This window comes from Aulostomus chinensis, chromosome 9, assembly GCF_037954235.1.
Source record: "Aulostomus chinensis isolate RoL2024-O1b breed Wild chromosome 9, RoL_Achi_v1.0, whole genome shotgun sequence".
Lineage (NCBI taxonomy): Eukaryota > Metazoa > Chordata > Actinopteri > Syngnathiformes > Aulostomidae > Aulostomus > Aulostomus chinensis.
In genome coordinates this window covers 26,829,105-26,842,465 of record NC_141328.1, presented here as the reverse complement: position 1 = coordinate 26,842,465, position 13,361 = coordinate 26,829,105, and the positions used below count along the sequence as shown (strand labels likewise).

Below are 13,361 nucleotides of genomic sequence, written 5' to 3'. Positions count from 1 at the left end.
TAGAGATGGTATACATACAAAAATTTGTTTTTTTTTTACCTCTTTATACGTAGATAAATCTAGGACAGGCCTGTTGTCATTTTCAAATTCACACCAATGCAAGTGTGATTAAAAAATAGAAACAAAAAAATAGATGCAGCTCACTGGTGAGTGGCGCTGTGGTGAGCTATTTTTAGAACAGGCCCGCGGGCGACTCATGCGGTCCTTGCGGGCGACCCGGTGCTCCCGGGCACCACGTTGGTGAACCCTGCTATATATCATAGCTTTTGTTATCATTGTTGATGTGGACGGCCCTTTGAATCAAGATGTTGTGAACTCAGAGGATAGAGAGAGAGAAAGAGAGAGAGAGAGAGAGGGTGAGCGAGAGGTAAATGAGGAAGATAGATGGTCTGAAGTGGGAGACCAGGAGTGTCTGATGGGAAAACCTACAAGTCCCAAAGAGAAATGGCAGAAAAATCTCAGCTCAATGGAGGAAACACAAGTTATCAGATGGAGAGACGGATGAACAGTCTTCAGCAGCACTTCCTTCACCCACCCACTCCATAAAATTATGCCAATATTTATGATATCACATCATCTTTCTGATTTAACAAGAAATAATACTTACGCCATCGAAATGACCATGAAGTCCAGCCAGTTCCATGGATCTCTAAGGAATGTAAACCCGTCTATACAGAATCCTCGCGCCGTGATTTTTACAAGAGACTCAAATGTATAAATTCCTGTGAACGTGTACCTGAAAGACAAAAATGTTGACAGAATCAGTTCAGCGGGACGGATCAAAGCGCACGCATGTCTGAACGTCAGCTGCCTCACTGCGACGAGCAATGCCAACAACAATCTATAAAAACAAGCATTAATATCACTACACCATTCATAATGCTTCTAAAAAGGTCATATAAGTTAGCAATTTAGCATAAAATCATCAGATGTAATGATAAAACAGAACCCCTGGAATGTAAGGTGAATACCAAACGTTAAAAATGTTCTGCATTTTGAATGAAGTCAAGCAAAACGTTGCTTTGTTTTTAACCAAGCAAACACGTTTCCACAGGTTTAGCACTAGCGTTAGCCTTTAGCTTGCCCCAGATTGTGCCGCCCGTGTGTTAGCATGAGTGATAGTTATTACGCTGAAGACGATATTCATTCACGGCATATTTCCTGATATTACACACACAAAACATGTCTCTTCAGTCTAAGTCGTCTCCATCTGCGTAGATCAGGAAATGTGACTCTCCGTTGGGTCAAAGCTTTGCGTGATGGCTTATTTTTCACCCTCAAATTGAACATCATAACGACGGGAGGCACAAACTGAGGCTAACTTAGCGTCTACGCTTCTACATGCACTGGGTGAACGGAGTAAATTTGTACTTACTCTACTTGTTTTGACCACTCAGGAGGATCACTAAAGGTCATGAATATACAGTTGGTCAAAATAGTACACATAATGATCATGCTGAAAAGAGTAAACGGAAGGTTAAGGAAAATATGGTGTCAAACGACAAAAACCTTATAAAACCACACAGCAGGAAAAAAAAAACAAACAAACACAAACACACCCTCTACTGCATATCTGTATACTGCTGCTGTTACTCTGCGAGTATACGACTTGTGATATATTGTATATCTACTCTACACAGAACTGGAAGGGTTTAGCAGAAATCAAAGTGTTTGTGGACGTTCTGCACAGTTCTGCTGTCAATGCCAGCTCAAAACACCTTTTAGTTAGCAATTCAAATACAAAATGGACCTTTGGGTTGATCTGCTGTTCGCTCAGCCGGCATTAGGGATTCTCATTTAAAATTCAACAAGCAAAAGTGAAGGAAAACATGCAGTTGAAATGTCCGACAGCCCACCACCAACATTCAAGTCCATCAATTTCATTGATGAAAACAAGACAGAACAGTTTTTATGATGATAAAGACGAAACAGAGGATCTCAGTTCCTAGCGGTGACCACAGTTGTTGCTAAACCAACCCAGACTGGAAGCTTGTAACAGTGACAACATGAGCGCAGATTTATAAACACTATTTTGTACTGACGGTGTATCAGCAGACAAAGGTGTCTCTCGCAGGGATGGACCTTCAGAGGTGCTTCTGGTCACTCTCACGGCTCTCGTGGCGTTTCACAACGATTCAGTAACACTGTCAGACAGTTCTGGGAGTTTGAAATCCAGACTTCGTCTTTTCTAGCTGCCTGTCAAAAACATGGTAACTGCAGTCGCTTGGATGGGTTCAGAACCAGGCGTGGATCAGTTTCAGTGTCTGCGTGGTTGATCGGCGGGCAGAGTCGACCTACTTTAAGGAGATTTTACTTTGATGAGCTGCAGCTGGAAGTTTAGAGCCTATTTTCTTTCACCTCACGAGTCTCGAGCAGTCGCGGTGCAACCTCCAGCTGATACCGGCCCACTTCTGAACAATGACAGGCTGACGGAGCAAGTCTGTCCCGGTTTACTGGTTAAGATGACTCATCGTCAATGAAATGGCTTCCTGTATCTACATGTTCGCGGTGGCATCTAGAAAATATCCATTTCCATCATTGTTCCAACTCATGTTTGTTATCTTGCACTTCATCCTCAGCCTGCTACGTACTGAGCGTCTCTCCTCTCCCGACAGTCACAGAGGCGGTGGAGGGACAGGACATGTCATCATGAATAATACACACCAACAGAAAACCCTTTTGTCTCTGCTGTTAAGACACCATTTCAAAAAGGATATGCATGTATCAAAATTTTAATAGCTAATTGCCTAACCGGATTAAAAGGACTTATGAAGTACAAGGCAGGTGTGGCACTAAAACGGAAGATTGTCTTCCCTCTATTTAGCACTATAAACGTCTGTGGAGAGAAGAGAAGAGAGCAGAGAGAGAAACAGTGTTAGCATCTTTACAGCAAACACACAGTTCAGAAAACAGCTTCCACTTTCATTGGACGCATAAATGAAATTGATTTTTTTTGTTGTTTTTTTTTAAATAGCACTTTACAGTTCTATACATGCAATTTCTACTACTGGTTACACATGATCCAACCCAGGCTCACTGCAGTCAGTGTACTACTTGCAAAATTGAATCTACTGACTCACGGACATGAATTTCCAATGTATTTTTTGGGGGGGCGTTTTTTTTATGACACTCAGCAGATCTTTCAAACAAATGCACGTCAACTGGGAGTGCATTGGTGCCTGCGGCGTTTTTTTTTTTGTTTTTTAGCTGCACCAGACGAGTGGCCTCATAAATGCGATCATGGACGGGGAGCACAGTTGGTCAGCGGTCAAGTGGTGCGGTTTCTCATTGGCCGTTGCAGCAATAAAACTGGGACAACAGCAACAACCTTCAGCAACCAATGGACAAGTAACAACTAGGGGTCCTCCCACTCTGCTCCGGCAGCAAGAACGGCGCACAGATATGAAAATAAACACATGAAGATGAAGAAATTACCTACCCAAGCTTTTTTTTGTCCTTTATTTGGATTTTGAAGTGTATACAAAAAAATGCTTAGTTTATTTTAATTTTTCACTCCATAGTTTATTACATGAGGTGATAAACGCTGGTTGGGGGGCCCCAGTGGACCCAGTAACCGAGTGATTCTGGCACCACGCGGAACTGAAAACCTCAACAGCCCAGAAAAACAATTATGTTATCATAATTAATATATTTTGATCACCAGGAAGGAGCTAACCTGCCTTTGATACATCACATCCTGTTCCTTCACTAACGGCTCCATTCAAGATGGCTTCTCGCTAACAAAAATGTCACCGTTTTGGCTTCAGATATCATCAACATGCACCAACTTGCCTTTATTTTCAATCCGTACACCATCCACATCAGCGAGGAGCTGAGTGGAACAAAGCCCTGACGTTAACGCACAAAGTCTCTAATCTCTGTTAGCTCGATGCCTCGTCGGCCCCTGACAGCCTCCAGTTGTTCAGTTTTTAGCTGAATGTCAATAATGTGTAAGTACTTTAAAAGCAATGGAAAAAAAAAAACAGATTCCCAGTGTGAGTGTATGTGGTCCTGCCCGACCACCAGCTGACATTTTTGAACCAGAGATGGTGCAGATATGAAATGTACTTCCAGTTGAAATGCATAATGACTTCGACAGCGAGCGACTGGGCTGGATGAGGCGTCTGTTAACCTTCACATGAGATCAAGTAAAACATTTGGACAAAGTTAAAATGGCTGCCAGGATGTTTCTCGTGGTACGTGTTCCAGTCCCTTAGCACGTCCCGAATTATCAGGGTTTTCCCTTCACCACTGGAAATGCCCAGTGTGTGTGTGTGTGTGTGTGTGTGTGTGCGTGTGTGCGCAAGCGCGCGTGTGTGTAGCCTGTGCATCCATCACTGGCTCCACCCTGCCTGTCCTGGCTTCGGAGGTTTTGAGAGAAGGAAACAAGCTGAACTGAGAGGAGCTGGAAGCCTCTTTCTGTGGAGAACCTCATAATTGTTTAAATAAAACATGACGATTTGCATGAAACTTTAATGAGACTGTGCATTTTCACAATTGATATGGGCTTGTGAGCTTTCAGCGAGGCTTCCCTCACTACATTAAACCCCGAAGAGCCGTCGACTCCGCGCTGAAGGTTGGAGACAGGAGGGAGGATGAAGGACAGGAGGAGGAGGATTGGTACAGCAGGAGGCCTCACAGTGGTGTTACATGACCGCGTGTAGTCTGTGCACTTCCAGCAGAAATTAAGTGAATGTGTAAGACGCTGATGCTAACATGAAACATCTCAGAGAGGAACATGGGAGCCAAATGAAGAGGCTTCCTGCTGGGGGGTGGGGTGGGGGGGCTGTCACATGACCCTCTTGATGTTAATATGCCTGAAATCTATAGGCAACTCAAATAGAGCAGGTGCCGATTGATTAAATAATTGTTCCTGCTATACACACACACACACACACACACACACACACAAGTGTCAATACTTACTGTTAACATTCCCAGTCTGCTCTGTGGTCAGCTACAATCACACCTGGAAATTTTCCTAGTTGCTGCTAGCATGACATGATGCTAAATACAACTATCAAACACATATTTTCTGTGTGTATGTTCGACACACACATGTGCACCAACCAGTATGTCACACACACACACCACTCCTATGTATGTAGAGTCTTTTTCTCTAACGCATGACTAAACTGCTGCAAAGCTACTGAAAATTTCATAATCCCGGACTGAGCAGAGAGGAGAGCAGGGGAGGCAGAAACGCAGAGAGATGGAGGGCGAGTGAAGCAGGCGGGAAGGCAGGCAGCAACTGTGGCAGCAGCAGGCTGAGGAGAAGCAGGGCGAGAGCAGCCTGAGCGAAGAGGACGATAGGAGGGGGGATGGGGAGGAGACGAAGGCACACAGAGAGACTCAAAAGCTCCAGCCATCAGGCAGGGCTGCGGCGTCCATGAGGGCTGCGGCGGGTTTTCCACAAGCACCCCCTTTTTTTTTTCCCGAGCCTTGTGGTTAATGGTCAGTGGACTGTGCTTTATGGAGCCTGCCGCCTAAAAGCTTCCCATTCAAAACACAGCGTGATGTATGAGCCCAGCTGCTACGCTAGGTGCTAAGATGCTCAGGGGGTGCTGGCATCTCATGGTCTAAAATACATTTTAGGAAAAATAACTTGTGCTGTTCTGTGACTACATTAATGCAAAGTAGACGAGCACATGTCGACTGTATTGTGATAAATAAAGTACAAAGGTTTTTTGTTGCACAGTTTGTCGAGCCAGGCTGCAGCAGGGAGGAGAGAAGTCTGCCCACCGTCCCCGTCCATCGTTCCTCCTCCTGTCTCTCTTAGCCTGTAACCTGACGTGGAGCTCGACCTGGCCTGGCCCCACTCCTGCTGCCAGCTAGTTGGGGAGGGCTGGTTGCTGCGTCATCGCCCCACCAGCCTGCCAGCGCTCTGTCTAGGCTACGACACAATCTAAGATACCACAACTGAAGACGTAACACGTATGGAGAACTGGCCCTCCGCCCTTCAGTGACAAGGATGTGCAGAGCAGCGTTCCTCCATCAAGGTCGTCACCTGATCTGACGTCACCGCAGCCGGAGCTGCCAGAACCAGAGCAGCCTCGGCTCCCTTTGGCATTAGAACGAGACCAGATCGAGGGCCATAATTAGATTTGCTTGATGCCCGGCGCTGACAGGACTGCTGGTGGAGTCAGGCTCAGAGACAAGAATCCAAACAGAAGACGCCTGCACGACTCGTGTGCATCTGTGATTCTCACTCTCTCACACACACACATACACACACACACACACACACACACAAGTGAATTTACAGTGCCATGTATCGCCGGACATGTTTGCCTCGTGTCATCTGAATCGTGTCTCCTCCTTGTGGCGTGCTGGATCGGTGCGTTATATAACCGTCAGTGTGCTCTGTGTAAAGACAGCGAGGTATGAGACAGACGGAGGGAGACAGATACTCCGCACCTAAACGCACTCAAATTCCTCTCAGCTAATAAAAAAGACGAAGCATTTCAGGTTTCCTTCCAGGTGGTTCTTGCTGTATTTGAAGGTGCGCTGATGGGACGGAGTTACACAACCAAGCTGTCAGAAGTGGAGCGATAATTAGAAGAATATATGATCGATGGAGACCATTTTGGAACCTAATGCCAAATTTGTTATGTAATTTTTTTTTTTTTTTTTAAATAGACATAAGGGACGGTAGAAGAATTCAGCCTCGCTGCTCATTGCTGTGTAGAAAAACATGAACTGACCTTAACACGCAAGCTGAGGGCAAGGACAGCCATTTTAGGATCAAATACTCTTGCTTCTTATTAAATTAAGAGCAGGTTTATACTGTAAAACACACAGATTCACCAAATACTGCAGCTTAAATGTTCCAAAATGGCTGCAATTTTAAGCTTTTTTAATCGTTACCGGTGGTTCATGTGTTTTTCTTATCTTCAATTATTCTTATTGATCCAAAAGAGTCAAAGGCAGTCCCCAGAGATGAATTCTTCTAGGTTTTACGGCGGTGGTTGACAGCGTCACATGACAGCGACGCTCAAGGTCACTCTGCTGTCGTCACAATCGGGGGTCGGCCGTGACAGGAGCCTCTCGGCCTCCGTCAGGGAGACCGAGAGTTCCCTCAGCCTGCCGCCGCCCGCTGCTGCTGCTGCTTTTCTCCCATCACAGATTAATATTCCAACAATTAGGAAAGTCTTTCATGTGGAACAACGGTCGTTCAGCAGTTACAGCGTCTGACCTCCTCCCCAAAGCCCCAAGAGCCCGTCAGAGATTAGAGCCACGGCCCAGCCCCCCAGCCCCCCAGCCCCCCAGCCCCCGCCTCCCCGAGGGTCCTCAAGGAAGGAAAACATCGTTATATTTCCACCCCAATCATCAAATTATGACAACTGTAAACATGGCACACCTGGATGGCAGCACAAACACACACACACACACACACACACACACACACACACACACACACACGTCTCCTCAGCTACAGTGTAAAACTCAACATTAAGAGGATGCTATTAATGTTTATGTTTGGGCTTCACACCCGTCTACACCCACCTGCTCCTACATACACCTGTCAACATAAATCAACACCTGTTTACACAAGCCTGCTCCCGGCAACACCTGTCCACGCCCGCAGACACACATCTCCACCTGCCTGCTCCTATCTGCACCCGTCCACACCTGTCTACACCCCTCTTCTCCACCCCACACACGTCTACTTCCTTCTACACCTGTTTTCACCCATCTACACCTATCCCGACCTGTCTACAGCTGTCTCCTCCTTTGTACACCTTTTAACACCTGTCTTCACCCGTACACACCTGTCTAAATATCCACACCTGTCTCAATGTCCACACCCGTCCACACCAGTCCACCCTTCGCAGCACATTTGAGGTGAGACAATCGCCAGAACTTCTGATCAACACCGTTTATGCCTCAAACCTGAGATGATGTTTATCTCAAAATCAATCTCGAGCTTAAATGTAGCTGATACACCAAAGACTCTGATTTCTATTTTTTGCTGCATAGAAATACGTGTGACTAATATCACAAACAAAACCATCCCCAAAGACACACCACCAGGAGCACCGCTCAGCCTGCCAGGTAGAGCTTTGGACTGATGAGATGCAGATCAATTATATGATACAGAACCATAATTCTAGATTTGGGATATCTGAGGGGGAGGGACAAATACCACTGGTGAGTGAGGCTGGGTATGACTTCCACTTATACTCATTAAGATTTGAAAATTGAAGACTTTTAATTATGTCAGGAAGAATCTGGTAGGAAAAAAATGATTGAATGACAAATTTGATGGCCAGTGTTCTGGCCAGAAAAAGATGTTTGAGTTGGATACCCAGCCCCGAGAGAAACACCCTGGGTCTGAGGGCCAGAGGATGACATGCAGGGGTTCTTCATGTTCTCACACTCACTTTCTGAGAGTTCAGGTAGTATGGGTCCAGGTCCTCCAGTGGTACCGCCACCATTCCTGGAGGGATGTCCCCGTAGATGTAGGGCAGGCTCTTCCCAGCCTCCAGGTCGCTGTTGGGCTTGGGTTTGTTCTCGTCATCGTCGTCACGGTAACTGCTGTCCTGCTTGAGTGGCTTCTTGTTCTTCTCCTCATTGATGCGCTGCTCAAGGGCCGCCAAAGATTCAGCAGTAAACTTCTTGAAGCTATCAGGTCCTGGCGGTGCAAGAAGGGGTGCAGCCATGTTTTCATCCTGCAACTACTTGGTCCTTAGGTTTGTACCATCCACTGTAGCAGCTCTGCAGGGCGGGAGGACATGAAGAAGAAAGGTCACGCTGCCATTCAAATTTGTGCTTTTCTATCTTTTCCCCACACACTCGATATTTTGTCTGTGAGCAGCAAATAACATTCGATTAAGGCAGCAGAATGAGAGACGGAACCCAGCCACTTCACAAGTACAACATTTCATGATGCCAGTTGCAAAGTAAAGTCACATGACGTGAAAAAAAAATGGCGCCCCGCCTCGTTGGATCCAAATGAGAGACGTGGACTAAAGTCTGACTCGCACATGTAAGGGACTTGAGACTCGACTTGGTCCTGTCCTCAAACAAGACTCAGGCTTTAGGACTCGAGAGCAATCGTTATTTGGCTCAGTAACACCGAGGAAGCATCCCACCCTGAATCACAGCGAGCCACAGGAGCACACCTGTGCCAGGTATGCGACATTTGTGATGTCATAATGAGGGATGCCGGATCGACCACATCAAGATTCGTCAGGCACCTGAGAACACATTCCAACCCAGGCCAACCGCTTGGTAACGTGAGCGTTCAGGTTTGCCAACAAGCTAAACGTTAGCACAGCGGCATCACCTATACTTGCTACTAGCTTTGTCTGTGAAACAAAGAAATTACGTTCTACACTGTAGCACTTCCTGTTCAGCGCTCGTTCGTGGTCGCAGCATGTGACCGGCTGGTCCAGGCTGCTGAACCAACTTGCTCAAGCAGGCTAATTCATGAAAGCTAGAGGTGCGATAGTGTTAGTGGATCCCTGAGCGTTCAGCTGGGTCAGATGATGTCTTGAGAGGTTGTGAACAGACGTTTCTGGATTGTTTTGCTGTTGTTAGCTGTTTGGCTACATTAGCTTCAGGCTAAATAAACGTGGCTGGCTCTTTCTGCATTTCCCAAAGAAGTCACGCAGGAGAGAGGAAAACATCCCTGTTACATCAAGCTGTGAGCGCTCGAAATAGAAAATATGCTTTCTGAGTGAAGTATTACTCTTACAGTAAATCCTGTTTACAGTGGAAATGCAAGTATTAAATCAACCTTTTGGTTTGAACCAGGTGTGAACCGTGTCGCTGAAGATCTACTTCCTGTACACGCGCATAGGTTTCTGGCTGGGAAGCGGCTCTAGTTAAAAGACATTTCTACCGCCGTGCTGTGAAATCGCCCTTGAGCGGAAGGCGTGTTTTCTGTCACAGCATGTATGCGAAGTGTGTGTGTTTGTGCTGCGCGTTTCTTCCTCCATTTTGCTCTTTGCTGCCTAGTTTTCAAACAAACATTCTCCAACAGCATATGGAGATGTAAAATAATATAATTCCGAATCTCCCTGGGACCCTTGTTTGCTTCATGTGTAGCAGTACAAATGTACAGGGATTGTCGATATCTTGTCGTCTGAATGTTGGTGAACTTCCAGCAGACGACCCATAAAACCTAAATCATCCTGTGAAATATTTATTTGAGGCTGAGAGCTTTGACGTTCACCCACCGGCTCTCCTTGCATTTATGTGAGAAAATTACATTGATGGGGTTTAGTTGTGAACTTTTCACCAACCCAACGCCACAGGAAGCATCCGTTCATCATCAGGAGCAGCAAACACAAATCGCTGTTCAACGTAAACGTGGGTGCTGGCGTGACGGCCCGGCAGCCTTCAGGATCACCAGCGATGGAAACACATCGCTTTGATTTCATGCCCCAAACCGGACAGAACAAATATCTTGCAATGCAAGTTTCCTGTGACCAAATATCTGACAAAATCTTTTACCTCTATTATTCAAGTACATTTTTAAGTCATAATTGATCCAATTTTAATGTCTAATTATTGATACACATTTTAGTTTGTCTTGATTCTCAAGATTTGGTTGAGTCTAAAGCAGCAGTGGCATGTAGGACCCACTGAGTCTGATGTCTTATCAGAAAGAAGTTCCCGCTCCAGATTAAAACCTCTGACGGGCCCCAAGCCTCCGTCAGGGTTTCTTGGGTTTGCGACTCGGTGGAGTTTTTTGTGAGTAAACTGAGATGTTGAAGGGTCAGACGGTGACACGACCACTCTTCAAGTTGCAGGACGTTTTCAGGGTCAAGGTTGTAACCGTTGAAGGAGCCCAGAGGAGCGCCACACCTGAGCTGGGACCCTCATTACAACCTCCATTCATGGGTGCAGCCATGGTGGAGGACGCAGCTACACAGCCTCCATCACAAGCACGGTCGCGTTCCTGCTCATGGTTTGCATAACGCAATCTATTTAATCATGCTTGGCAAGATATCTCACACACGCGTGTGCGCACACACACACACTCGATCTGTCCTAGTGTGACAGAAGAAAAACACACACATGAAAACATGCATCCTGCGAGCCAAGACGTCTGTTTTAAAATGGACCCCGGAACCTCACAGTCACTGAGCCTTCTGCTGCTCTGCTGTCAGCTTCAACACCACACACACACACACACACACACACACACACACACACACACACACACACACACACACAGGGCAGGAATGCATGCATGCAGGGTTCACACAGGGAAAAATCTCGATTTGTGGGGAAAGCAGCCAGGCCTCTCCTGGCTGAGCTCGACGTCTGTGGGCCTGCAGCTTCTCCCAAAACCAGGCTGCAGAACCACGAGGACAAACACCGTCCTGTTGTGTCTCAGCCTGCTCGCGGTTCACAAATGCCAATGCGATCATGCCGCCCCCCCCCCCCCCCACACACACACACACACACAGACACACACTGTAACATTCGTGCATGTTCCCAGTCGTCTGGTTATCAAACACGCGTTGACACTTGTTTACTGAAGTGGATCAAGTGAATAAAAAGGTGGAACCCTGATGGCGCCGCTGCGAGCGCTTCCCTCTGCCAGTGAATGAAACCGAGCCGAGCCTCAGAGAGACGCTGGAGGTTACTGCGCAGAGAAGACGCGGCCCGCCGCAACCAGGACGGGCCACAGCGGTGCTGCTGCAGTGGCTGGTTTGGATGGAGAAAATGTCACGCTGGGGCGAACGCAACCGTGTTTTCCCGTCCTGGTCTCACGATTCATCACCAGCACCACGTCTCTGTCAGCCAGAAACGGATTCAAATCAAAAAGGGCTCTGTGCTGTTTCTTTTTTTTTTTTGCGCGTTGCCATGAAAGATCTGCACCACACCCGTGAAGCCATGTCAGCTGCCAAATCAATACGAGCCGTGCTGAAGATAGCCACACAGACCCCCCCCCCCACACACACACACACACAACAAAAAAATAAAAAAACACCCTCACATAGACGCCAAAATGAGGTGAAACCCAGCTAAAGTGCCGGGATAAGGTGCGCAGAAATGACGCCAAATCAGCCGCACCGACCAGGATCTGTCGGCTATCGATGAATGGAGGAGGATCGGGCTACTCACATAGCATCTGCACCTCCACGGAAGCCTCCAGCTGGAGCAAACACATCATCCTGTAATCCAGAGGTTGTATTTAACACACACTCTCTCACACAAATTTAAAAAAAAGCCCAAAATGGATCAAATAATCTGTAAATTACTGTCTGTTTTCCTAATCTGGAGCGGTCACGTTGCGCGTCATCTGAAGCCTACCAGGTGAATCTGATGCTCTGGAATTAAAAAAAAAAACCCTCAAAAACCCTGATCGATACCCTCAAAAATCGACTGATTAATTAATATATTTGTCCTCTTCTGCTTTGGTCCAGCCGCTCAAGAAGCGCAGACACCCTCTTCCATCCCGCTCCCATCACCACCACCACCACCACCACCACCCCCCCCCCTTAAAAAAAAAGAAGAAGAAGAAGAAAAAAAAAAGCCAAGATGCAGGGCAGCTCTGCGACATTTACCCAGCCGGAGAAAACCTACCTCCCGACACCTGCCGCCGTCCCCTCGCACGGTAATGACGAAGGTTACTCACTTTTTGGAAGCGTTACAGTGAATCCAGGGGGCCGGAGCGGGACTGCAGATGTGGAGACGATCGGGGAGAAACTGCGGTTGTCGCCATATTGTTGCTGCTCTCTTCCCCCCTCAGCGCGAGCAGCGTCCCTGCATAATTGATGATGACTCTCAGCAGAATGTGAGGGAGTGTCGGCAAGTGCGGTGGGTCGCTAAAAAAAAAAAAATCCTAAAGGTCATTTAGGCCTGCAGCCTCGACGTCCCCCCGGGGTGCGACAGCGGAGGGGGGTGGTGGTTGGGGGGGGGGGGGGTGTTGGAGTCCGGGAGGTTGCGCTAGAAAACACGCGCAAGGTTGATCCGACAAAAACGCCTCGACGCGGGGTTTCGTAGTGCGGGGATTTTATCTGCTGTCAGTCCGAGCCGGCGACACACGCAGAGGAGTGAAGCACAAGTTTCCTCAGTAGAAGAAGAAGCAGAAGAAGACCTGTAATTTGCAGTGCCTCCCTTAGTTCCACCCACTTCCACGCAGACGCCCGTAATCAGGTGTGTAACGCAATTAACGTGAAGGAAGATTTGTGTCTCTGGTTCTTTTAATCAATCGAAATTTGCATGGAATTGAATCCTAATAGCTTTAATCAATGGGCAAAGAAATCTGGTTGTGAGGGAGACACCTAATGGGTGGCTGTCACCCTCCTCCTCCCCCTCAGGGGTCTGACCACTGTGGTGCCCCCTTCTCCTCCTCCTCCTTTTTTTATCAGCCATGAGATGAGACACACACAAGATGA

The 13,361-nt window shown here is 47.2% G+C and overlaps 1 protein-coding gene across 7 annotated transcripts in view; it reads right to left on the bottom strand.

Annotated features, from left to right (window-relative positions):
* The window catches only part of scn8aa (sodium channel, voltage gated, type VIII, alpha subunit a), a 44,378-nt gene extending 31,269 nt beyond the window's left edge, over nt 1-13,109 (bottom strand). For 3 of the 7 annotated variants that reach the window (XM_086214701.1, XM_086214703.1, XM_086214702.1), the window contains exons 1-5: nt 12,085-12,438; nt 8,385-8,718; nt 2,719-2,836; nt 1,376-1,466; nt 608-736 (exon numbers count right to left, since the gene is read on the bottom strand). In XM_086214701.1, the coding sequence (XP_086070827.1) occupies nt 608-736; nt 1,376-1,466; nt 2,719-2,836; nt 8,385-8,663 (617 nt within the window). In that variant the 5' untranslated portion in view covers nt 8,664-8,718; nt 12,085-12,438. Of the gene's footprint in view, nt 1-607; nt 737-1,375; nt 1,467-2,718; nt 2,837-8,384; nt 8,719-12,084; nt 12,439-12,598 lie in introns of those variants that run through there. The other 4 variants (XM_086214700.1, XM_086214698.1, XM_086214699.1 and 1 more) reach the window with 4 other exon arrangements.
* Between the last annotated feature and the right edge of the window lie 252 nt (nt 13,110-13,361).